We start from the raw sequence: 24,727 nt of genomic DNA, 5'->3' as shown, positions 1-24,727 counted from the left end.
TGGTTAGTTCATATTGTTGTTCCACCTATAGGGTTGCAGTAGGGTTGCAGACCCCTTTAGCTCCTTGGGTACTTTCTCTAGCTCCTCCATTGGGGGCCCTGTGATCCATCCAATAGCTGACTGTGAGCATTCACTTCTGTGTTTGCCAGGCCCCGGCATAGCCTCACAAGAGACAGCTATATCAGGGTCCTTTCAGCAAAATCTTGCTAGTGTGTGCAATGGTGTCAGCGTTTGGAGGCTGATTATGGGATGGATTCCCAGGTATAGCAGTCTCTAGATGGTCCATCCTTTCATCTCAGCTCCAAACTTTGTCTCTGCAACTCCTTCCATGGGTGTTTTGTTCCCAATTCTAAGAAGGGACATAGTGTCCACACTTCAGTCTTCATTCTTCTTGAGTTTCATGTTTTTCACAAATTATATCTTATATCTTGGGTATTCTAAGTTTTTGGGCTAATATCCACTTATCAGTGAGTACATATCATGTGAGTTCTTTTGTGATTGGACCTCACTCAGGATGATGACCTCCAGGTCTATCCATTTGCCTAGGAATTTCATAAATTCATTCTTTTTAATAGCTGAGTACTACTCCATTGTGTAAATGTACCACATTTTCTGTATCCATTCCTCTGTTGAGGGCCATCTGGGTTCTTTCCAGCTTCTAGCTATTATAAATAAGGCTGCTGTGAACATAGTGGAGTATATGTCCTTCTTACTGGTTGGAACATCTTCTGGATATATGCCCAGGAGAGGTATTTCGGGATCCTTCGGTAGTACTATGCCCAGTTTTCTGAGGAACTGCCAGACTGATTTCCAGAGTGGTTGTACCAGCTTGCAATCCCACCAACAATGGAGGAGTGTTCCTCTTTCTCCACATCCTCGCCAGCATCTGCTGTCACCTAAATTTTTGATCTTAGCCATTCTGACTGGTGTGAGATGGAATCTCAGGGATGTTTTGATTTGCATTTCCCTGATGATTAAGGATGCTGAACATTTTTTCAGGTGCTTCTCAGCCATTCGGTATTCCTCAGGTGAGAATTCTTTGTTTAGCTCTGAGCCCCATTTTTAAATGGGGCTATTTGAATTTCTAGAGTTCACCTTCTTGAGTTCTTTATATATATATTAGATATTAGTCCCCTATCTGATTTAGGATAGGTAAAGATCCTTTCCCAATCTGTTGGTGGCCTTTTTGTCTTATTGATGGTATCTTTTGCCTTACAGAAGCTTTGCAATTTTATGAGGTCCCATTTGTTGTTCTCAATCTTATAGCACAAGCCATTGATGTTCTATTCAGGAATTTTCCCCCTGCGCCCATTTCTTCGAGGCTTTTCCCCACTTTCTCCTCTATAAGTTTCACTGACTCTGGTTTTATGTGGAGTTCCTTGATCCACTTAGATTTGATCTTAGTACAAGGAGATAGGAATGGAGCAATTCGTATTCTTCTACATGATAACTGCCAGTTGTGCCAGCACCATTTGTTGAAAATGCTGTCTTTTTTCCGCTGGATGGTTTTAGCTCCCTTGTCAAAGATCAAGTGACCATAGGTGTGTGGGTTCATTTCTGGGTCTTCAATTCTATTCCATTGGTCTACTTGTCTGTCACTATACCAGTACCATGCAGTTTTTATCACAATTGCTCTGTAGTAAAGCTTTAGGTCAGGCATGGTGATTCCACCAGAGGTTCTTTTATCCTTGAGAAGAGTTTTTGCTATCCTAGGTTTTTTGTTATTCCAGATGAGTCTGCCGATTGCCCTTTCTAATTCGTTGAAGAATTGAGTTGGAATTTTGATGGGGATTGCATTGAATCTGTAGATTGCTTTTGGCAAGATAGCCATTTTTACTATATTGATCCTGCACATCCATGAGCATGGGAGATCTTTCCATCTTCTGAGATCTTCTTTAATTTCTTTCTTCAGAGACTTGAAGTTCTTATCATACAGATCTTTCACTTCCTTAGTTAGAGTCACGCCAAGGTATTTTATATTATTTGTGACTATTGAGAGCAGTGTTTCCCTAATTTCTCTGAAGAAAAATTTTATAGCACAGAAAATCAGCTGTCTTAAAGTGTACATTTTAGTGTTATTTGCATATTTCTAGTGTTGTACAACTACCATACCACCTTTCTTTTGTTTCCAAGACATTTTTGGTTAACCCCCAATACACTTCTGCATCCATTACATTGCTTGTCTATGACTCTCTCCCTAGCACCACTAGGAACCAGTGGTCTGCAGTCTGTATCTGTGGATTTGCACATTCTTGGTATTTTGTGTGGCTGTTTATGTAGTTGATGGGATTGGATGACTGGCTGCTGTTGTCATTGGACTCAGTGTTCTTAAGGTTCATTCACGTTGTCTTTTTTTCTCCCAGAGGTAGATATTGAATCCACAACCTTGTGTGTACTAGACAAGTGTTCTACCACTGAGCTACATCCCATGGTTGTTCTAAAACAGGGTCTCACTAGATATTCCAGGCTGGACTGGAAGTCAGTCTTTCGGCTTCCACTTCCTCAGTTCTAGGACAAGAGTATGTGCCAGCATACAGTCTTTGTTACTATACATACACACTTCATTGTTTCATGTGGCCAAACAATATTGCACAGTATGTACCTTGCACACTTTGCTTATCTATCTATTTGAGTGGCAGTTTCTACTTTTCGGCTACTGTGATCCATGGAGGGAACACTGGTATATAACTGTATGTTCAAGTGGCTCTATGCAGGGTATATCGATGGTTTCTTGATAATTCTGTTTAATTTGCTGAGGAACCATGAAACTCTCTTCCATTCAGTGATACCACAAGTCAGAGGAGTGTGGGTTCCTACCATTGGTGGTTCCTCTAGACCCATCTCTGACCATGAGTTAGTCTTCTCCAAAAGAAAAATGAGTGTTTTAGCTGATGTCTGGGTGTGAGTCCACCTACTGAAAAGCTGCCTTCCTCCTTAATCCTCCAGGGTGATGCTAGGCATTGTTCCTAGGTAGGGGCCTGCCATGACTTTTATTAGAAGGGTCAGTGGAAGGGAGAGTATGACTAGTTGAGGACTTGTGTTTGAAGGCCAGTTACATATTTTTCTTCAGACTGACCTGGTCAGATGAAAGGTCTGCTGGTATCCATCTTTCATTTTAACCTCAATTTGTCAAATTTCAATAAGATGCATCATGTTCAATGCGTCGGTTTCCTTTGGAGAATGCAGGCTGTGAGAAGCAAGGACGTGGGATGTGGTCTTTATTAATGAGCCCTGGGCCCATGAATCTAAAGTCTCGCTGCCATTCAGTCTCAGCAACGTTGGCTTGGAAATCTTACCTAATAAATCAAAATCAGGAAACAACATCCAGGCTTTTTATGTACATTTAGCCTCTTTATGCATGAGACTCATCATTTATTCCACTGAATAAATGATGTCAGTAGACCTCAAACCATAAGATTCTCTTGAATTCATGTTTATTTTAGATATTTTACCAGTGTTCTTGTACTTCAGACCAAGAATATAAATCTGAATTTTAGAAGTTTGATCTTAGAAGTTCTCCTAAAATGAATGTCCCCAGTTGTGGTGCATTAAGACAGATCGGTGAGACTTCAGGCATTAGGCAGAGTGAGCACTCATCAGACATAGTGAGCACTCACCAGACATAGTGAGCACTCACCAGACATAGTAAGCACTCGCCAGGCATAGTGAGCACCCACCAGGCATAGTAAGCACTCACCAGGCATAGTGAGCACTCATCAGACATAGTGAGCACTCATCAGACATAGTAAGCACTCACCAGGCATAGCGAGCACTCACCAGGCATAGTGAGCACCCACCAGGCATAGTAAGCGCTCATCAGACATAGTAAGCACTCGCCAGGCATAGTGAGCACTCACCAGACATAGTAAGCACTCACCAGGCATAGTGAGCACCCACCAGGCATAGTAAGCGCTCATCAGACATAGTAAGCACTCACCAGGCATAGCGAGCACTCACCAGGCATAGTGAGCACCCACCAGGCATAGTAAGCACTCACCAAGCATAGTGAGCACCCACCAGGCATAGTGAGCACCCACCAGGCATAGTGAGCACCCACCAGGCTATATATCACAGTGGGATCAGAAGCCTGGCCTCCTCTCCATCAGGTTCATTTTCGGTATTCGTATCTTATTAGTGACCTTGATTTTGAGACAATTCTGGAAATTTATGAATAAAGGTTAGTAACTTTGTATGGTTTTGTTTCTCAATTGCCAGGGTTTTTGTACAGTAAGAAACACTCAGGTTTTCTTTAACATTCTGCTCTTAGGTAACACACCACCTTGTCAAACTCTTTGACAGCATCTCGGATCTGCAGTTCGAAGATAATCTGGACGTGTCCACACACAAAGCAGTTGGAATGTTCAGCAAAGAAAAGGAGTATGTCCCATTCCAGGCCGGATGTGAATGCATAGGCCATGTAAGATTTGATTTTGAAGTTTTCTATGCAAAGGGGATGACTTTAGGACAAGGATGAATTGGACTAGCAAGACTGTTTAGTTCATGTTTAAAACCAGGCTCTAGTTGATTCTATTGCTGTTTGCCATCCCTAGTGTGCCAAGAAGCTCCTGGCCTGTGCCCAGGTTCTCTCATTTAGCTTTAGCATCTAGCATGGGTCAATAATATTTGGAGTTCAGCTACACAGAAGGGATTGCCACTGAGTGAATGAATAAAACTTAGGACCATAAGCACATGAAGCCCAGTAACTGGCTTTACCCATCTGTCAGAAGCTGTAGGAAGGGGAAATGGTCTGTGGCTGGACATTCTGGTGTGAATACTGGGAGTGGCTTCTTGTGTTAGTAAGGTCTACCAAGATGATGTCACTTAGCCCAATCATGGTGCAGTTAACTGAGCATGCTCTCTACTCTCATGGACAAATCCCTAAAATCATTCTTACCAGTTACCACAAGGAAGAGTCGTTTGCTGTCTGACAGCTTAAAGCACAGTCTGTTGTTAGACATTGTCTTAGTTAAGGCTTCTGTTGATGTGATTAAAACCATGAACCAAAGGAAATGTGGGGAGGAAATGGATTGTTTCATCATACAACTCTCAGGTCACACTCCGGCACTGAGGAAGTCAGGTTAGGAGCCTGGAGGCAGGAACTGAAACAGAAGCCATGGAGGAACACTGCTCACTGGCTTGCTCTCAATGGCTTGCTCCCAATACTTTCGTATGTAACTCAGGACCACTTGCCCAGGATTGGTACAAATCACAGTGAACTGGGCCTTCCCACATCAATAATTAATCAAGAAAATATCCCCACATGGGTACCCACAGGCCAATCTGGTGAGAGAATTTTCTCAATTGAGGTTCTTTTTCCTCAAATGTCTCTATCCTGTATAAAGTTGATAAAAGCTAACCAGGTAAAACATGCACTCTCTCTGAGGAAGCATGATTAGCTTGGTCTAATTCACGGAGTAACCTTGGGAGTGGTCTCTATGAGAGTCCCTCTCAGGCCTGGGCGATGGCTTTCTTGAAGTGTTCTTTGCAGAAGTGCCATTGCTTACCAGGGTTCTCTTTGCTCCTCTCTGTTACTTTTTAATATTGTACCAAAAAATGCTGCCAAATGAAGGGGAGGCAGATGGTAGGACACTGTGATTAAAAAATATTTTTGATCTCTTGGGCTTTTTAGGATATTATTATAGTGATTAGAACAAGTCACCATAAACTATCTTGACAAAAGTATGTTGCTGTCTGCTGCCTCCCGGCAGACTGTTCATCAACTGGCATGGTGCCCAGAGGGGGATCGTCCGACTGATGGATATGCTTGTCACTAGCAGGAATTCTTGATATTGGAAGATTTCCTAGGGCTCTCACTTATTCTATATAAGCATCACATGTTGGGAACTTCTGAGCATAGATAGCGTTCATTCTTCGAATACTTTCATTTTATATATTTTAAGAATGTATTTTTGTTTTGTATTTTTAATGCTTTCTCCACACTTTTATGATTGCTTCTTCCAAATTTAGTCTGTTTAATTTATTTATTTATTCAGCTATTTATCACATTGGGCTTTTGGGGGTCACAAACGAAGAAGCCACAGCCAAAGAGATGAACGTGTGTGTGTGTGTGTGTGTGTATTACATCTGATTAGTACTAACCAGATGTGGTCATTTTCACTGTAGGTTGGGCAGAATATCAAGGGGTTTCAAAAGGGTAGGACCTGGCAAACAGTCAGAACTCAGTTATGAAATCATACCGTTAAGTTGATGTTGTTGGCATAGTCGTCCGAACATAGACTGGTGTATCCAGTTCCCTGTAGTCTTCCCTAACGGAGCTCCTCAGGACAGACAGATCTGTTGAAGACATACATCCCACAGTTCAAAGGAAATGCTCAAACAATAACTGTCCTGTGAGGGTGCTTGCTGCCTGACTCTGACTCTGCACTCCATTTTAAAGGCAGAAATACTGGACCTCATTGGCCAGGGGTCCATAGAACCATGAATTTGTTCATGTTCATAAGGCCCAGCTATGGTCAGGGCAGTGTCCCCTTTCAAGAACAAGGTGTTCAGCTTATCCGTGCACCATTTCTTTTCAGTTCCCAAAAAGTTTAGAATGTTGCTGCCATCCTCTGGGAGCCAGGGAAAGAAATCAGTCGGGACATCTTAATCTCCTATGGCCCTTGGAATCTATTCATTATAGTCATTTTCCTGCTAGGCTCTATTCTATATAAACAGTCCATATAGCCTGTGGTTAATGCACAACTAGAAACAGACATGTAGACCAATCTAACAAAGCACATTTGAGCAACATGGAAAACTGGCTAGAATATATTTATGGGAACAAAATGAGCTGGAAGTCAAGTTTTTAAAAAGATTGTCAACAGGCACCAGTTGTCCTATCTCTTAAACCACCATGCTGCCTAATTTCTGACAAGTGTGAAGATTGGAACCAGTAGGAATATAATTAAGATATTTACTGAAAACACTTTGGCTTCAGATTAAGTACTGTGAAGATTTTTTAGCGAGGAACTTCCAGGAAAATAAAACATGGTCAGAAGACACAATTCTTAAAATTGTGATCCTAAGGGCTATGGGCCCCAACTCATTCTCCAAAAGAAGGCTGTGGTGTCTGACTTCTCAAACACTCAGTAGAGGGGTTCTTGCCTAGAACCCCCTTATCTTTAAAGCTGAAGAATGAATGACAATGTCCCCTGTTTAGGAAGTCTGTCACTTACATAGAGGTTAAGAAATTAGCTATAATTTGGGAAGGAAAAAGGTTTGAATAGAGAAAAGCTTCATCAGTTAATAGTTGAGGTTCCCCTGTGAGTTCTCCTGGTGTGTGTTTTCTGAATAGGTTACAGATAGTCTAGTGTGGTCCTGTTGAACAGGCTTCAAGCCAGATGGAGCATGAAGCGCTCTTCTGCTGTTTAGCCTGAACTCTCACATTTTAATTTTCTTCCAAGGTGGAAAGCTGGCTTCTGCAACTCGAACAGACCATGAAGGACACAGTGCGTCTGGCAATCACAGAAGCCATCACAGCCTATGAGGAGAAACCTAGAGAGCTCTGGATCTTTGATTTCCCAGCTCAGGTGGCTCTAACTGGATCACAAATATGGTGGACCACAGACGTAGGAATTGCCTTCAGTCGACTAGAGGAGGGCTATGAAACAGCCTTGAAGGATTTCCATAAGAAACAGGTATTTTTGGAAGTCTTAGATTTGGCAGTTGAAGGGGATTGAACAGAAAGCTTCACTACTCATCATTTTCCATTAGCTTTTGGAGAAAAATAGATGCTTGGTTTTCTAATCTGAGGAAAATGAGAGCTTGCTTTCAATTTAGTAAATCCAAAGTCAGACAATGCAGATTAAAGGCATTGCCAATCTCTTCCTGAGTACCAGTCGATCTGTTGATATCTATGCTTTGATTACATCTATAAATTGAGGGCATTTAAAAAAAATTAGCATAATATTCTCTCAACTTCCAGCTACTGTAGGTTGGTGCTAGAGCTGCCGTCATTCTGCACATCTCTGATTTTGCACTTTCCTACTTGCCATTTCTTGATTCTCTGAATATTTATTTCTTAAAATAGTAAATGGCATTCTGTGGATATGTGTTTATATCAGTTTTACTATTTTTAACTTAATGACTTATTTGCTTATTGTTGAAGATGAAGAAGAAACATCTACGAAGAGAAATAGAGAAGACATTTTCTCATGAAAACCATTGATAGCATTTGTCATGTAATCATCCAGAGACTTCCTTCTGTCTGTCTTTCTGTATGAATGTGCATGTATATATAAATAGATGTGTGTAGCTATTCATTTGGAACCATACTATCAACATTGGTAGAAATACGTATCACTGTTCACATATTTTAATAAGTAGCTTTGGCCAAACTTACTTTCTCTCCTACCTCCTTTGAGTTTGTCTTGATTAGCATCTTACTTTGGACCCCAATACCTCAATATCTATTTTAAAATTTTTTACCTGTTTTAAATGATAAGAATTTATATACCTATGGTTGACAACTTCTTTGGTACATGTGTACATGGATAGAATGGCCAAATCACGCCGTCTGACATGACAATGGCTTTCTGTGGTTAGAATGTTCAGAATCTGTCTGAACAGCCTGTGAATGCATACTGTGGTGTGTCCTAGGCTCTTGACTGTGTTCTCAAAGTTGGGCATCCTTCAGCTAGTATCTCCCTGATTCTCCTTGCTTCTTGTAGCTGCTACATTACATATCGTCAATGAGTTCTATTTTTAAATATTCCACACGTAAATAAGATGATGATGTAAGATGTACCTAGTTTATTCTACTTAATAAAACATCTCTAGATTCATCACTCCCATTTCAAATGGCATAATTTACTTCAGTACTCCAGTATACATAACATCACTTCTTTATTCATCCACTCATTGATGGACATGTAAATTATGGCATATCTTAGTTGTTATGGTAACACTTCGGTGAACATAGGCGTGCAGATGTTTCTTTTGACCCACAGGCTTCAGTCTTTTGTATACATAGCCAGTAGATTGCTGGATCATATGGGAGCTGCATCTCTGGCTTTCCAAGGAACCATTATACTAGCTTTTATAATGGCTAGACTAACTTATGTTACCACCAAGAATGTCTAAGGATTCCCTTTCAGTCCTTCAATATTCTTTTTTTTTAACCCCACCCCAGTCCTTCAATATTCTTACTTTAGTATTTTATTTTTGTTGTTTTCATCTGTTTCCCCAAATTCTCTTGTGTGTATGTTTTCATGTTTGCACATTCAGGTACATATGCGTGTCTTTTCTTATGTGCGTAGAGACTGAGATGAACCTCAGGCGTCATCTCTCAGGCACCTTACACCTTGGTGTAATGTCATTTGGTTTGTCTTAGAGACAGTGTCTCTTGCCAACATGCAGCTCATGGATTCTGCAGTACTGGCTGACCAGTGAGCTGCAGGGTTCCACCTGTCTCTCTCTCTCTCCTACATGCTAAGATTGCAAGCATGTGCCATGGGCCACAGGCCAGGCTATCTCATGTGGACTCTGAAGGGCAGCAAGCACTTGACCATCCGAGCTATCAATCCCTGAAACAGTTCTTTAAAATGGCTTTTACATCGTCCAGCCTTGTGATTTCCAGGTTTTTCCGTCATGTCTTATTTCAGAGATAGTTAATAGACTTACTTAGATCATTGCCAGCTGAAGCCATTGAGCCACTGTGCTGCTGGTTGTTCGTAAGGCTCATCTCTTCAAGTTGCAGTCTGGGCTTGTTTTGTTCGCAGAATCTCTCTAACCTGAGATGAGCAAGTACAATGTGTGTGTGTGTGTGTGTGTGTGTGTGTACATGCGCACACATGCCTGTCTGTTCGTCCATGTGTTGTGTGTTTTCTTACTATGTTTTTTGTCAACAGCTGTGGATTTTGGATTGGGTCTGTGGTTAATAAATCAGGATAGGTTTCATGGTTACACTGACAGGCATGATTCGAGACCTTGGTTTGTTATAGAGGACTTTTTTTTCTTTCCTAAAGCCCCAGGTGCCTCAGACTTTCACACAGTTCTTTAGATCTAGAATGTAGGGGTTTTCTAGAGCCCTTTATTGGAAAGCAAAACACTGAAGATCCTGGCTGCTCAGTTCCTACTCCTGGCCTTGCCAAGACAGCATAAGATCCATAATCTAAATGTGATATTTCTGATCCAATGTGGCAACTGAAACCCCAGCCTGCAGATGTTGAAATCTCTATCAGATCCTACTTGAGGCTGCCATGTTTGTCAGCTATTAAGATATGCACTTTCACTCTTCCCTGGAAGTATAGCTTTGTTATCTTTAGGGTTGCTCCCCTCCCTCTCCCTCCTCCCCCCTCCCCTCCCCTCCCCTCCCCTCCCCTTCCCTCTCCTCCCTTTTCCTCTCCTCCCTTTCCCTCTCCTCTTCTCTCCTCCCCCTCCTCCCCTCTCCTCCCCTTCCCTTCCCTCTCTTTGCTTTTCCTCTCTTTCATCCTCATTATTAACAAGGCAGTAAGTAGCCTTGTATATTCATGCTCCACATGTTTTTCTTCACTTCTTCAGGATAGATTGGTGGAAGTAAATGTTCAGGTCAAATCCCCTGGAAGACAATAGAAATCTACTCCTCAATGCTGATGCCAAGAAGTATCTTCTTCCTCCTCTCAGTAAGGCTGGCTGTTTCAAAAGATTCCTGCAGCATCCATTAGCCAGCTAATGCAATCAGTTTTCGTCTCTCTTACTGTTTTTGTAAGGGTTTCCATTTCTCAAGACTTGTTGCATGTACAGATACACAGATCTGTATGAGGTATATATGAGATATATGAGGAATATACGCATATCTATATGAGACTTGTTGCAGATACAGATATACTTATCTATATAGGCAACATGGTAAGAACAGAGGGAGTGGGTTATGAAGATTTAAAAGCTTCTGTCATTATTGAGTGTGTGTGAGCGGGGAGAGAGAGCATGAACGAGCACATGTGACAGAGGACACTTTGGGGGAGTTGGTTCTTTCCTTTCACCATGATGGAACAAGATCTCTCTTGTTTTTCCTGCACTTCATATTACAGACCAGTTCTGGTCTGCAGGTCTCTGGGAAATTCTCCTGCCTCCACTTCCCATCTCACCAGAGAAATGCTTTTCTTCCTTTACACGAGTTCCAAGGATTGCACTGCGTTCACTTCACCAGCTTGTGATAAAAGCTTTTATGAAATCCTTCAGCACCCACTTGAGTGTCTGACAGACTAGTCACATGGATGTCTTCAACAATGTTCAGTTCTGCAACTGGTACTGACAAGTATTGGAGAAGTTAATGCTCGGATGTTGGCTAACGTCGTGGTTAGGGCCATGGGAAGTGTGTGCATCTCGGCTAAAGCCCATTTGGTGATCTTTTAAAAGTGGGTGTAATCAGGACTGCAGAGACAGCTCACTCAGTGGGAAAGAATGCTGCTGCACAAGCACCAGATCCAAGGTCAATAGCACAGAGAAGCTGCGCATGACGACACCCTCCTCAAGCCACAGAGTTGTAGGGCAGAGACAAGAGGGTCACTGGGGCTCACTGGCTGCCAGCCTATCTCCAAGTTCAGTGAGAGATCCTGTTTCAAGAGAATAAGGTGGAGAATATAGAGCAGGATACTTGATGCCTTCCCCTGTTGTCTATGTGTCTGTGCTCGGCACACATGCACATCACATACACATCACACACTGCATCTCTCTCACACACACTGTGGATGTAACCTCCTGCTGCAGTTAATTTTTAATTAGAATTGCTCTAACAATAATGGGAGATGCTTTTTAAATGAATTTTGGCACTTTAAAATAGCTTAGTTTTAAAACTGGAGGTCAGAGTCAGCGTTAACAGATGGTCTGCCTACCTTATTTTTATTCTTTCTGCTTGTAAAATCAGTGAGATAAATAAGCATAGATAATTGTTTCAAATTCTGATTCTTTCCTGGAGACATATTGTCTTAGGGTTTTATTGCTGGGAAGAAACACAATGACCAAGTCAACTCTTATACATAAAACATTTAACTAGGGCTGGCTTACAGTCTCAGAGGTTTAATTCACAATTTCAGTTTAGTCTGTTGTCATCACAGTGGACAGCATGCCAGCATGCAGGCAGACTTGGTGCTGGAGGAGCAGAGAGTTCTACATCTTGTTCCTAAGGCAGCCAGGAGGAGGGTCTCTTCCACATTGGGCAGAGCTTGATTACTAAGAGACCTCAGAGCTTATCCCCACAGTAACAAACTTCTTCTAGCAAAGTCACACCTATTCCAACAAGGCCACACCTCCTAATAGTGCCACTCCCCATGGGCCAAGCTTTCAAATACAGGAATCTATGGGGCTGAGCCTATTCAAACCACAACACCCTTCATTATTGCATGTACTATGGCATTAGATTAAAATGCACACACACACACACAAGTACACAGACACACCGCAAGTACACATACACACAGCGACACATACATACTTATGCACGCACAAACACACACAGCCCTCTGCCTTGCCCTGTCAGAATCTTTGGAATAAGACACATCAGATAGATTTGATTCCTTAGAGTTGAAAGTTCCTCGGCAACAGTGGATGTTTGTATGTCTGTTTGTCACTTGTTTGTTTTGCTGCTCTTGGTGTTTAGAGGATTGAGACCTGGGGAGAAACCTTCTGCTCTTATTACTGAGCTGTGTGGGTAAGCACCAAAAAAGGGACAGCAGCATTTTACACCTGAAAAAAATTACTGTGGTGTGCTTAGACTTCACCCAGAGCTGTGTGGGTAAGCACCAAAAAAGGGACAGCAGCATTTTACACCTGAAAAAAATTACTGTGGTGTGCTTAGACTTCACCCAGAGAAGTGTGGATAAAATCATGACAAAAACTTTGTTTTTAGTCCTTAGTAGTATTCCACCATATCTGAATTCTGTAAGTTCTTTATCCATTTATCTATCAACTGGTATTTGCATTTCTAGCTTGAAGCTTGACACTGCCTTTGAAAAAAAGTCTTTTCCTGGACATGTATGTTCATCTCTTCTGGGTAAATACACAGAAGCAAAATTTCTTGGTAATCAGGGTATATATTTAAATATCAAAGATGCTGGTGGAGTTCCTCATTGTTTCGCAACAATCAGTGATGCATAGGGATTTTTAGATGTTTCCTCTACTTCCATGTTTTCGTCTTGTCATTTTCCATAGCTGCAGCTGTTCCAGGGCTATCAATAAGTAAGTCAGTGCACCTTGAACTTGAATTTCTCTAATGTTTGAAGACGTTGAACAATAGTCTCTTATTCATTAGTATTCTGTCTTAGGTTATGTTGTCACTCAATAGTTTAAACATTTGGATGGCTTGCCCTTTTCTTGTTAACTCCAAAAGCTCTTATTTATTGGCGATATAAATCCTTTGTCGGAAAATGAATGAATCACACATTTTCTTCTGACATCCAGCTACCCCATAAATCGCATGTTTTAATAGGCACTGTTATGAATAGAATCTTGTGGGTTTTTTTGTCATAATATGCCACATTTTCCTCTCGTGGATAGTGCCTTTTGTGTCATAGATAAATTCTTGTCTACCTAAAAGTCATCAAAGTATCTACTTCCCCAAGATGCCCAATGGTTTTTGGGGTCTTGTTTAGAACTGTGGCCCATTCATCTTTTCCTGCTTTCATTGAATTAACTTCCCACCTTGATCTAAAGAAAAAGTCATTTTGCTCTCTGTCTCTGTTTCTCTCTCTCTGTCTCTCTCTGTGGGGGGGGGGGGGGAGTTCTTCTCTATTTTCTTTTTCTTTCTTTCTTTTTCTGTCTCTATCACAAAAACCACAGTCTTAATTACTGTAACATTAGAATAAGCATTGAAGTCAACTTTCATATCTCTTTTGTTTCCCCTTCAAAATTGCTTACACTATTCTAAAATTTTAAAATATAAATTGTTATTACCTTTGTCTTTATTCTTAGGGGAATATTTTTAGCCTAATTAAATTTTTTACTAAACTAACCATAGTAAGTGGAAAGTTTAAAATAATGGTTCGGTGTTTTTTTGTTTGTTTGTTTGTTTTTGTTTTGGTTTGTTTTGGTTTGGTTTTTTGAGATAGAGTTTCTCTGTGTAGCCCTGGCTGTCCTGGAGCTCACTCTGTACACCACACTGGCCTTGAACTCAGAAATCTGCCTGCCTCTGCTTCCCAAGTGCTGGGATTAAAGGCATGTGCCACCACTGCCCAAAGATAATGGTTCTTACAACATAAGAACATGCCACCTCCCCACTCAGTTAGATGTTATCTATTTCCTCTCTGCAATATCTTTGAAGCTTATTACGTAGTAGTCATGCATTTCTCACTAGATTTATTTTGTTTGTGGTATTTCAATTATTTATCTTATATACTAATAAATTTTAGAACTTTAACTTCAGTATTTATGACTAATCACAGAAATATATTGGATGAAAAAATATTTACTTTGCATCTTGGGAGTTTGCAAAATTTGCTTTCTATATTTAGTACTTTATATTTTGTGAAGTATGGACTTTGTAGAGTTTTTCATGAGCATGAACATGTCCAACTTAAGCAATGACAGTTTTATATCTCATTTTCTATTCTTTTACTTGCTCTTTATTTCCTTTTCTTAAGCTTGTTGCATTAGCTAGGACCACTAGTACATTGTTGAAGTACCTAGACTCCCTTGACTTATGAACAATTCAGGGAAGAACACTTTAATATGTCCCTATTAAATCTGCACTAATATGTTTTTGAAGACATCCTTTGTTATGCGGCTTTTTCTGGGTAAATGGAAACAAATACTCAGCCACCCCAGATAGGAATAATTTCAGCTAAGTCTAGTTTGGTGAGCCAATGTTTGTTGGGGTTACCAGGTACATGGGGGGGGGGTCTTGTAAGAGTGACTCTTAAGCATTTACCCCACCTCAGGGTGTGTGACAACTCTCAAACTCTGAATTCCTGGAGTTCCTGTCCATCTTGTAGGCACCTCCACAAAAGAGTCTCCTCTTTCTTGCCATTATTAGCTTCGTGTGTAACTTAGAGGGAGACTGTGGATCTTCTAACTTCCTGAGCTTGATTAATCTTGTATTTTGTTACCTTCTTATTGAGCCTTTAGAGTGTCTGTTTTCCTGTTAGGAGAGAATGTTTCAGTTCAGAGAAGCCACAACAGCCCCACAGAAGAGAAATCCTTTCACCAAGTAGAGAAAAATTTTCCATGACTACAGGTAGAGCATTTCTTATTTTGAAAAGGCATTGAACCTTTTCTGATCCTCTGAGATGACCATTTGATTTATCTTCTGATCTGTTGCTGTAAATTTTATATCTTTATTTTGTGTTAAAGATTCAGCTTGAGTCCTTATAATGTGCTAAGCACACCCTCTACAGTGAGCAACACCCACAATCCTGTGGAAATTTTTGAATGTTAATTCAATTTTGCATTCTTGTATTATTAACTTAAGTTGTTTGTATTGTTCTATCCTTATAAAAATGTCTCTGTTAACATTTTATTAATGAATTCTGCCTTTGTTTTTCACCATCATTTGCTAATGGTTTTTATTTAAATGTTTTGTTTTTGAGAATTTTTATCTATGTATACAATGAGATACGATATCTGTTCCCCATTGCCCACAACTTCTTCTATCTTGCGTGGGCTCAACTGGCCAGGAAGAACGACACTGCAACAGGATCCTTCTGCACACGTTTATTCAGTCCTGTTTCTTCTTTCTCTATATATTTCCCTTGTTTATATCTCCCCCGAACCCTGGGCCTCTCACTCTTTTATACTCTCAGTTCACATCCACGCACAGCAGGCCACGCCAGCTCACCAGGCACGCAGCTTCAGCTAATCAGGGCAGCAGGGGCATATCTCCATCAAAATGGATTCACCAGTATCCTGGTACACCTGCGCAGCTCTCAAGATGTTTGTGGCTTATATGAGGAAGACAGGTGCAAGTCATACGACTAAGCTGCAGTCCCTGGCGCCTTTGAGACTGCCGCCACACCTGCTCCTCACACTTCTAATTTTCTCAACATGTCTCCTCCCAAACTTCATGTCCAAACTTTCCAAATATTTATGAAGGCAGAGCCATCCACTGTAGCATGGACATGAGGCCACACCCTCAATACAAAATGATACCCTCCTCCTACCTCCAGCATATAACCACTGCCAATAGTTCCTTAGAAAGGGGTGGGTACTGAAGATCAACTACCCATCCATGTCAGATGTTGACAGACTTAATCTTGTGTAGGTAACTGGTATGAGTTCATTATTGTAATAGTGACATCATGTTTTGTGTAGGTAACTGTAGCAGCCATGATTTCATTATTGTAATACATCATGTCTTGTTTAGGTAACTGTAGCAGCCATGAGTTCATTATTATAATAGTGAACCATGTCTTGTGTGGGTAACTATAGCAACTATGAGTTCATTATTGTAATAGTGACATTATACCTTGTGTAGGTAACTGTAGCAGCCATGAGTTTATTATTGAAATAGTGACATCATAACTTGTGTAGGTAACTATAGCAGCCATGATTTCATTATTATAATAGTGAAATCATGTCTTATGTAGGTAACTATAGCAATTATGAGTTCATTATTGTAATAGTGACATCATGTGTTATGTAGGTAACTATAGCAGCTATGAGTTTATTATTGTTTCCTGTGTCATGAATATAGCCTTTCTAGGTGGCCAACCTCTAACTTCACTACAACATAAATCCTCATTCTTTAGGTATTAGCACAAATGTTCTTTCCTCCAAAATGCCTTTCCAGCCCCTGTATTAGGCAAGGCCCTGTTTCTGTGTGTTGTGAGAGTATTGTGTACATATCGTAATTATTAACCTGCTTTCCTCCTTGGCATATGGGCTTGGGAACAGTAAGCCCGTGTGTCATCTTATATGAGTGAGTTGAAAGGAAAGTTCTGGTGCATTGTATCACTCATTTTCTCAGTTCTTTCCTCTTTCCTTACTATAGTGCTTGTTTTCTGAGCACATCTTTGAGCTGGCCAGTGTGCTAGGTGGGGGAGTACAATACAGAATGAGACACATGTGGGCTTCGAGTCTTTAGAGCTCATGGCTAAAGGAGAGGAGAGAAAGAAAGCACCAACATTTGATAAACATCAGTCAATAAAATACTTTAAAGTTCCATAAAATGGGGTTCTATGGAATGTTTGCCAGGAAAGACCTAGAAGACAGTATAGTGGAGCAGGCCAATCTGAGAAAGTTAAACAACCACAAAAAATCTCAGGGAAGAAAAGCCTTGGTATATAGAGCCACAGCTGTGGCCTTGAAGCAGCCATGACAGGGACCACAGAGAAGTGCAGTATCGCTGAAGCAGAGGATGACAGGAGGAATAAGGGTGTGGGCAAGCACTCTGCTTTCAGACAGCATGGCTTTTACACTTAGGCTACTTTCTACTGCCAAATTTTCTCCATTCTCATGGTCTGCTTAGAGCCAGGATGCAGTATGAAAACAGCCACTTGGTGCAACTGTCCTTGACCCAGTAGAAAGCCAGACAACACTCCTGAGTCAGGGGTGAGAATAAGCATGCATTTATGAGAAGGTGTGTTATTTTGAAAAGCTTCCATAGGCTATTTTCTATGTCATCCACCCATAAACATGGGTGTAATTATAGTGTGACCATCCTGTAATTGCTACCTGGAGCCATTTCCCAAATTCTAGACATTTTATGACTGTTGTTATGGTTACAGAATCTCATTACTTCTGAGAGGATATCATTGGGGAAATCTTAATCTCAAGAGACTGTGAGTACAACACACAATGCGGTGCACATAACACTGGCAAGGCATCACCTTAATCATCTTGCCTTTGACTGAACTTCTGTGAGAAATGAATCAGTAATGTAGAAATCACAGGTCGTTTGGAGGCTAAAACAACTAAGTGCATGAGAAACACTAGAAATTATAAATGTGCTTAGGTACAAAGGCATAAGGCATTGTTACTGTCATAATGAGCTGGTTAGACAAATTCTGCTGACAGCGTAACATCTGATACAGTGGGGTTTGGATATCTTGGCCCAAATAAGAAAATATCCAATACCAAATACCTCTTTTCTATGCAGCATGTGTGTGTGTGTGTGTGTGTGTGTGTGTGTGTGTGTGTGTATGTATGTATGTATGTATGTTTAAGCTTTCAGTAAAGATCTCTACAGACACTTATAATTGTTTTCTGTGCTGCAATCTGGTATCTATTTGACTCACACTCTTGACAGCTCTTCAGTGGCTCAGGGTAAAAAGTGCTGACTAAGCAGACAATGTCCTTGCCTTCCTGGAGCCTGACATTTAGGAAGTGATGAATTCTGAGCATATCATACACAAAAGAATGGCCACATCTGCTCTTGGTGAAATTGAAGGTTTGTTGTAAGATAATAAGTAGGTGAGTGAGTATTGTCACCGGTACTTATTCTCTGACATCCTCAGGGTGACAGACTCTGTCTCATGTGGGTTTCATCCCTGATGACTGAATGTGATGCACATATTTTCACGTTATGAGTTGGTGAATTTGTGTCTATGCAGGTGTTTGGCTTGTGTTTGAGTCAGAACATTTGGGGTTCTTTTTGTATTGTTGGGGTTTTTTTTCTGATGCGTGGGAATTACAGTATTGGGGTATTAACTCTTTAACAGATACACAGTTTCCAAATATTTTCTCTAATTCCTCATGTTGTGTTTTTAATTTTCTTTATTGTTCCCCTGCTGTACAGAAACATTTCACTTTGATGTAGTCCAACTTTTCCCCCTTTTGTTGCTTGTGGTTTTGGTTTCAAACCCTTAGATTCATTGTCAAGAGTTCTGTTGTCATGTCTGTTTCTAGTAGTTCATATAGAAAGCTTCAATTCGGTATGCATTGAAATGACTATAAGTGGGAAGGCCCAGTTTGCTTTCTGTTTTATGTTGTGAATATGGGTCTTCTGTTTCCCAGGTTGGCCTTGAACTTGAGGTTCCTGAGGTGACTTTGGACTGCTCCTTCTGCCAAGGCCTCTCATGTACCATGATCACAGGCAAGGTCTCACATCTGCCTTCAATGGTCCTGCACCATTTGTTGAAGATGCTTTTCTTTCTCCAAGCATATTTTCGTGTCTGTATTGAAAGCTAGTTGGAAATTTCAGTCCCATTCTGTTAATTGCTGCAGTGTTGTAATATAATCTGAGTCAGACATATGGGTCCCTCTTCTCTCCCTTTTTGCTTAAGATTGCTTTAGATATTCAGAGTCATTTGTGATTTCATATGCATTTTAAGTTTTCTTTTTATTTCTGAAAGTGCTATTGGGGTGTTGATGTAGATTACTTTTAACTTATAAATTTCTTTGAGTAGTTTGGATATTTAAGACATATGAGTTATTTCAACCACGGGTCTGGGATACATTTACATTTACTTGTGTCTTTTAAAAAAAATCTTTCATTGATGCTTTGTAGTTCTTAGCAATCAAATGTTTTATTTCCTTAGCTCTTTCTACAAAGGGAATAAGATTGTTTCGATGGATTACTTGCATTCCACTTTTTATTCCATCTTTATTCACAACAGCCAACATACATAAAACACTGTGTTTTGTTGATAGATGAAAAAATCATACATATAGATACACATATATAGGAAGGGATACTATTCAACCTTAAAAAATAGAAAATCATGCCACTTAAGATAGCTTGGATGAATCTGAAGTATATCACGTTCAGTGAAATGCACCAGGCACAGAAATGTGTATGTATTACTTCATGGACACAAAGAACCCTTAAAAAGCCAAACTCATGGAGAGAGAATAATTAGTATGAATGAATACATTCTGAAGCCCTCATAAACTCCATAGGCAATTACAACTGGTACTGTTGGTATCAGTGGATTGTACCCTTGAGATGTGCTGAGAGGGGGGATCTCAAGACTTCTTACCAAACCACAGTAAGTAGCCACCATGAAGAGAATGGTTGATCAGCTGTGGAAATCACACTGCAGTATACACACAAGTCAAACAACTATGGTACATAATAAGTGATTTCTTATTTGTCAATCTTCTCTCAGTCTGCAGAGAAGCAGTAAACCATGCTGTGTAGGCTGGTGAGCCAGCCCAGTGTGTAAGCATAGATGCCACCAGAACAGATACAAATTCTAGTACCAAGCTTATATATATATGTAAAATATATGTATATTTTATTTTATAATACTAAGAAATGAACCCAGAGCCACATACATGTTAGAAACATACTCTACCACTGCCCTGTATCCCCCAGTCTTCTTTTGAATTTGAGGCAGTTGCTCAGGCTAGATTGAACTGACTCTGTAGCCCAAGCTTCCCCTGAACTCTGCTTTTCCTGTCAGCCTTCTGATCAACTGGGTTTATGGGCCTGAGCCAAAAGGCCCAGTACATATTTTTATTTCTCTGACAAATAGGACTTTTTTGTTTGACTATTGTTATCTCTGGAAGACTTCCTTCGAGGCCATAGTTCCTCAGACTTATCAGTGGTAGCCAGGCCAGGCCAGGGAGTATGAGGATACTCTTGGATCACACTGTGAGATCCGAATCCCTGCTCTCAGAACTGGCAATGCAGTTCACAGATTTGTGATACAATTTCCTGGTCGGTAAGGTAGGATATTAATAGATTGTTTTAAAGTGGACATATTCTTTATATTGTTGAGTTATTTGCCCCTTGTGTGATCAGAAAACTTGCTTTCCTTGGAGCATGGGGTAGAGAATGGGGTGGGAGTGGGAGATTACAATAAAATTCAATGAGTTGATAATGGGGCAATGTGCTTGGTCAGTGCTGAGGAAATCTATCTTATAATTTTGTGTAGGCTGTGTGTGAAGGCACCATCATGCTGCTGTGTGTATGAAGGCTTCGCCATGCTGCCTTTCTTCTCCACGTTCCTACTGAGTCCAGCTGCATAGCAACCTCAGGGCCACTTTGGGATTTAGTCCTTGCATAGGCTTCTCCACAGACTGCTCACCATGTCTGGGGGCTTCCATGGACTTAGTGCTCACTTCTTGCTCACACTGCCATGCTCTGACGATTTTTATGGGACAAGGCTCTGCAGAGCTGAAAAAGACAGGGGACAATATTGTTAGGTATCATGGCACGTATCATTAAGGCAGGGCTTGTGCGTTTCCTTCTGCAAATAAGCCCAGAGTAAAGAAGAGATTAAGGAAGCCTTTTGTGGGAATAGCCACACTAAGAAAACCAACCAATACACAGCACCTGAGAGACTGTCTTTCTAAGCTTTCCGGCCACACTTTACCACAGGAACTGTGTTATTTCTGATGCAGTTCTTTGTGTGTGTGTGTGTGTGTGTGTGTGTGTGTGTGTGTGTGTGTGTGTGTAGATCATTTCACAACAGAATGAGCATCCTGCCAACTGTACTGCTGCCTGTTCTATCCCACATGGCTCAGTGGGTTGGCATTTCTGTTATTCTATTTCTTTATTTGCCTTTCAAGGAGAAAAGTGCTTTGAAAATATTTATCTGGGAGACAAATGAGCCTAAGCAAGACTAGTAATGTAAGTAAAAAGAATGGGCCAAAGTAGGATGCTTAGGTGTGAACATTTTCTCATTGACCAGCACTATAAATATAAGAAAAATGAATATGCTCATTGTTGGTCAATTCTTTTCTAAAGAATAAAACTGCCACTTAGCTCTTATACCTTTAAAAACATTGGCTTTACCTCTTAGATCTTGTAATTCTGGATGATATTTGTAGGCTGGATCATCATTAGGGCACATCATGCCATGTAGGCAGAAAGCCCTGCTTCTGCCTTTGCTGTTGGCATCACTGATGGACAACCTAGTCTCCACTGTGTCCTTGATCTTTCCTGAAGATGAGGGGTAGTATGTTTGTCTCTCCCTAGGTGTTTTGAAGATCAGCTGAGATAACAAGTTTGGAGCCATTTTATAATTAAAGCATTTTTACAAATATTGACTGGTTAGTCTCTGTATTGACCCCTATTGTTTCTTTTATATTAAAAAAAAAATCTGTCTAGATTTCACAGCTGAATACACTGATCACACTTCTTCTGGGAGAACTTTCGCCTGGAGACAGGCAGAAGGTCATGACCATCTGCACCATTGATGTCCATGCCAGAGATGTGGTGGCAAAATTGATTTCTCAGAAGGCAAGTGCACTGCTGTGTTCTGAAAGTGGTATTTATTTTCAGGGTGGCTTTAAGAAATTCATTGTTTTTCAAAAGTCTCAGTCCTGGGAAGTTGTTTGGGGTGCATTAGGTTTGATAGGTAGTGGAGTAGTGGCCAATGGTTTGCCAAATTAGAGTCTAAAAGTTAATGCAGAAGCAAGGACCATGGGAAGAGCCTTCATTTTTACAACCTTGTCTTCTAGCATCTGTGTATAGCTGTCTGCCTTGTGGCTCTTACCTCTGAGATGTACACAGTCAACAACTATAACACTTTGTGCCATTCCAACCATCTTAAGGGGTGGGGTTAGGGAGCTGGCTCAGTGGCCAAAATGCCTGCCAGGCTTGCTTAAGGATGTTTGTTCAGATCCCCAGACTCCACAGAAAGCAGGGAAGGGTAGCACAATCCCTGTAATCCCCATGGTGATGGGGAGGCAGAGACAAAAGAATCATTGAATACTCTCATGCCAGCTGGTCTGGATACACTGGTGATGAGAGTCTGTCTCAAAAAAGGTAGAAGATAAGGACTACTGCTGAAGGTTGTCCTCTGATATCTACACCTGTGCTGTGGCATGCATTGCCTGCACAGACACACATATATAGAGACACAGACAGAGACACACACCACACATATACATACATACATACATACATACATACATACATACATACAAAATGCACACATACACAACATTTACTACACAAGCACACACCACAGACACACTCTGTGCATATGTACACTATACATACTACAAACATACACACACATCTATTGTACACATACTGCACACAGATACGCTACATACACGTATGTACTACCAACACTGACACATTCACACATACTACATACACACAAACATATATATATATATATATATATATATATATATATATACACTATATACACATACTACATACACACATGCATACACTGCATACACACAAACACACACATACACTACACACACTTACACAAACACACACACTGAAGATGTACTCTACACATACATACACTATACATACACTACACACATCTACTGAACACATACTGCACACAAATATACTACACACACATATATGCTACTGACACTGACACATACACAATATATACACACAAGTACATATATATATATATACTACACACACATACTAAACACACAAGTGAATACACTGAATAAACACAAACACATATACACATATATACTACTTACACACATATATTGCACACACACACACACACACACACACACACACACACACACACATCTCTGTGTACTGTTGTTCTATTTCCTCCTGAAGAAATCAGTGTTGGTCACAATTCCAGAGTGCTTTGGCCAACATCTATTAGTACTGTTTATGGCTAAATAATATGCCTTGTTAAGAGGTTATTTTCTTATATTTTTACTAAATCGATGACTTTTATTTTAACCACCTATATGTTTTAAACACCCACATGTCTCTTAGGGGCTGGCAGTATTTAATGAGAAAGAAACTGTTTTCAGTCCTCATTTCCTTACTTGTACTCTTACTTGCTTGTCTAGTTCCTGAGCAACATTGCTGGTAGGACCCTACACCAATTGCCACCACAGACTTTCTGATGGGAAGAAATGGTCCTGAAATGACAATTTCCTCTTTCAAAACAAAAATAAATAAAAATAAAACTCACACAAACACAAAAATGAAAAATCAAAACCAAGACCAATAAGATAAAAAGAAGAAAAAAAGCCATAACATAAACTCCACAGAAAACCCATGGAGTTGGTTTTGTGTTGACAAAAAGAGAAAGAAGATGGAGTTGAGTGGGTAGGAGGGTTGGGGGAGGTACTGGGAGGGGTTGAGAAGAATGTCTTTAGTTACTTTTCTATTGCTGTAAAGAGACACCATGACCAGGACAACTTAAGAGAAAACATTTAATTAGGAGCTGGCTTAGAGTTTCAAAGAGTCAGTCGAATATCATCACGATGAGAAGCAGAGCCTGAGTAGGTAGGCTTGAGTCAACATCCTGATCCCAAAGTAGGAGGGAGGGAGGGAGAAGGAGAGAGACAGAGACAGAGACAGAGACAGAGACAGAGACAGAGACAGAGACAGAGACAGAGGCAGAGACAGACACACAGAGAGAATAGGAATGAGCTAATAGACACAGAAAGACAAATACTGGTCTGGTGTTGGTTTTTGAAACCTCAAAGCCCCCAGTGACACACCTCCCACACTATGCTACATCTCCATTAATCTTTCTCCAAGTAGTTCCACCAATTTGGAACCAAACATTCTAATATATGAGCTCAAGACGGGGAGCAGGGAGGGGAGGAGTGGGGAGAGGTGTGGGGAGCGGGGAGGGGTGGGGGGAGCAGTGTCATTTGAATGACCTCAGAGGGAAAGGAATATGATCAAAATATATTGTGTAAAAACAAAATTTAAATAAAAAGAGAGAAACAAATACTAGACCTAGAAGAAACAGAAAAAAAAAAAAAAAACAGGTATCTCAACTACCACGGTGAATTTTAAAAGATGAAGAGAGAGAGAGAGAGAGAGAAAAAAACTTCCTATTGAAATTAAAGCAAAACAAAATTCTAAAGGATATAAACAAACCTGTTAATCTTGCTTTTTAAAAAATACAATGTCAGTTCCATATCAGTTTGAATGCTTGTAGCACAAAACACTCTATGTTACTTA

General features: G+C 40.5%; 1 protein-coding gene across 5 annotated transcripts in view; it reads left to right on the top strand.

Annotated features, from left to right (window-relative positions):
* The window catches only part of Dnah11 (dynein, axonemal, heavy chain 11), a 321,062-nt gene that overhangs the window by 108,976 nt on the left and 187,359 nt on the right, over positions 1–24,727 (top strand). For all 5 annotated transcript variants that reach the window (NM_010060.3, XM_017314946.2, XM_017314947.2 and 2 more), the window contains 3 exons: positions 4,268–4,417; positions 7,404–7,637; positions 21,908–22,039. In NM_010060.3, the coding sequence (NP_034190.3) occupies positions 4,268–4,417; positions 7,404–7,637; positions 21,908–22,039 (516 nt within the window). The remainder of the gene's footprint in view (positions 1–4,267; positions 4,418–7,403; positions 7,638–21,907; positions 22,040–24,727) is intronic.

This window comes from Mus musculus, chromosome 12, assembly GCF_000001635.26.
Source record: "Mus musculus strain C57BL/6J chromosome 12, GRCm38.p6 C57BL/6J".
NCBI classification, from domain to species: domain Eukaryota; kingdom Metazoa; phylum Chordata; class Mammalia; order Rodentia; family Muridae; genus Mus; species Mus musculus.
Note: the sequence above shows the minus strand (reverse complement) of the source record. Positions and strands in the feature narration are given on the sequence as shown.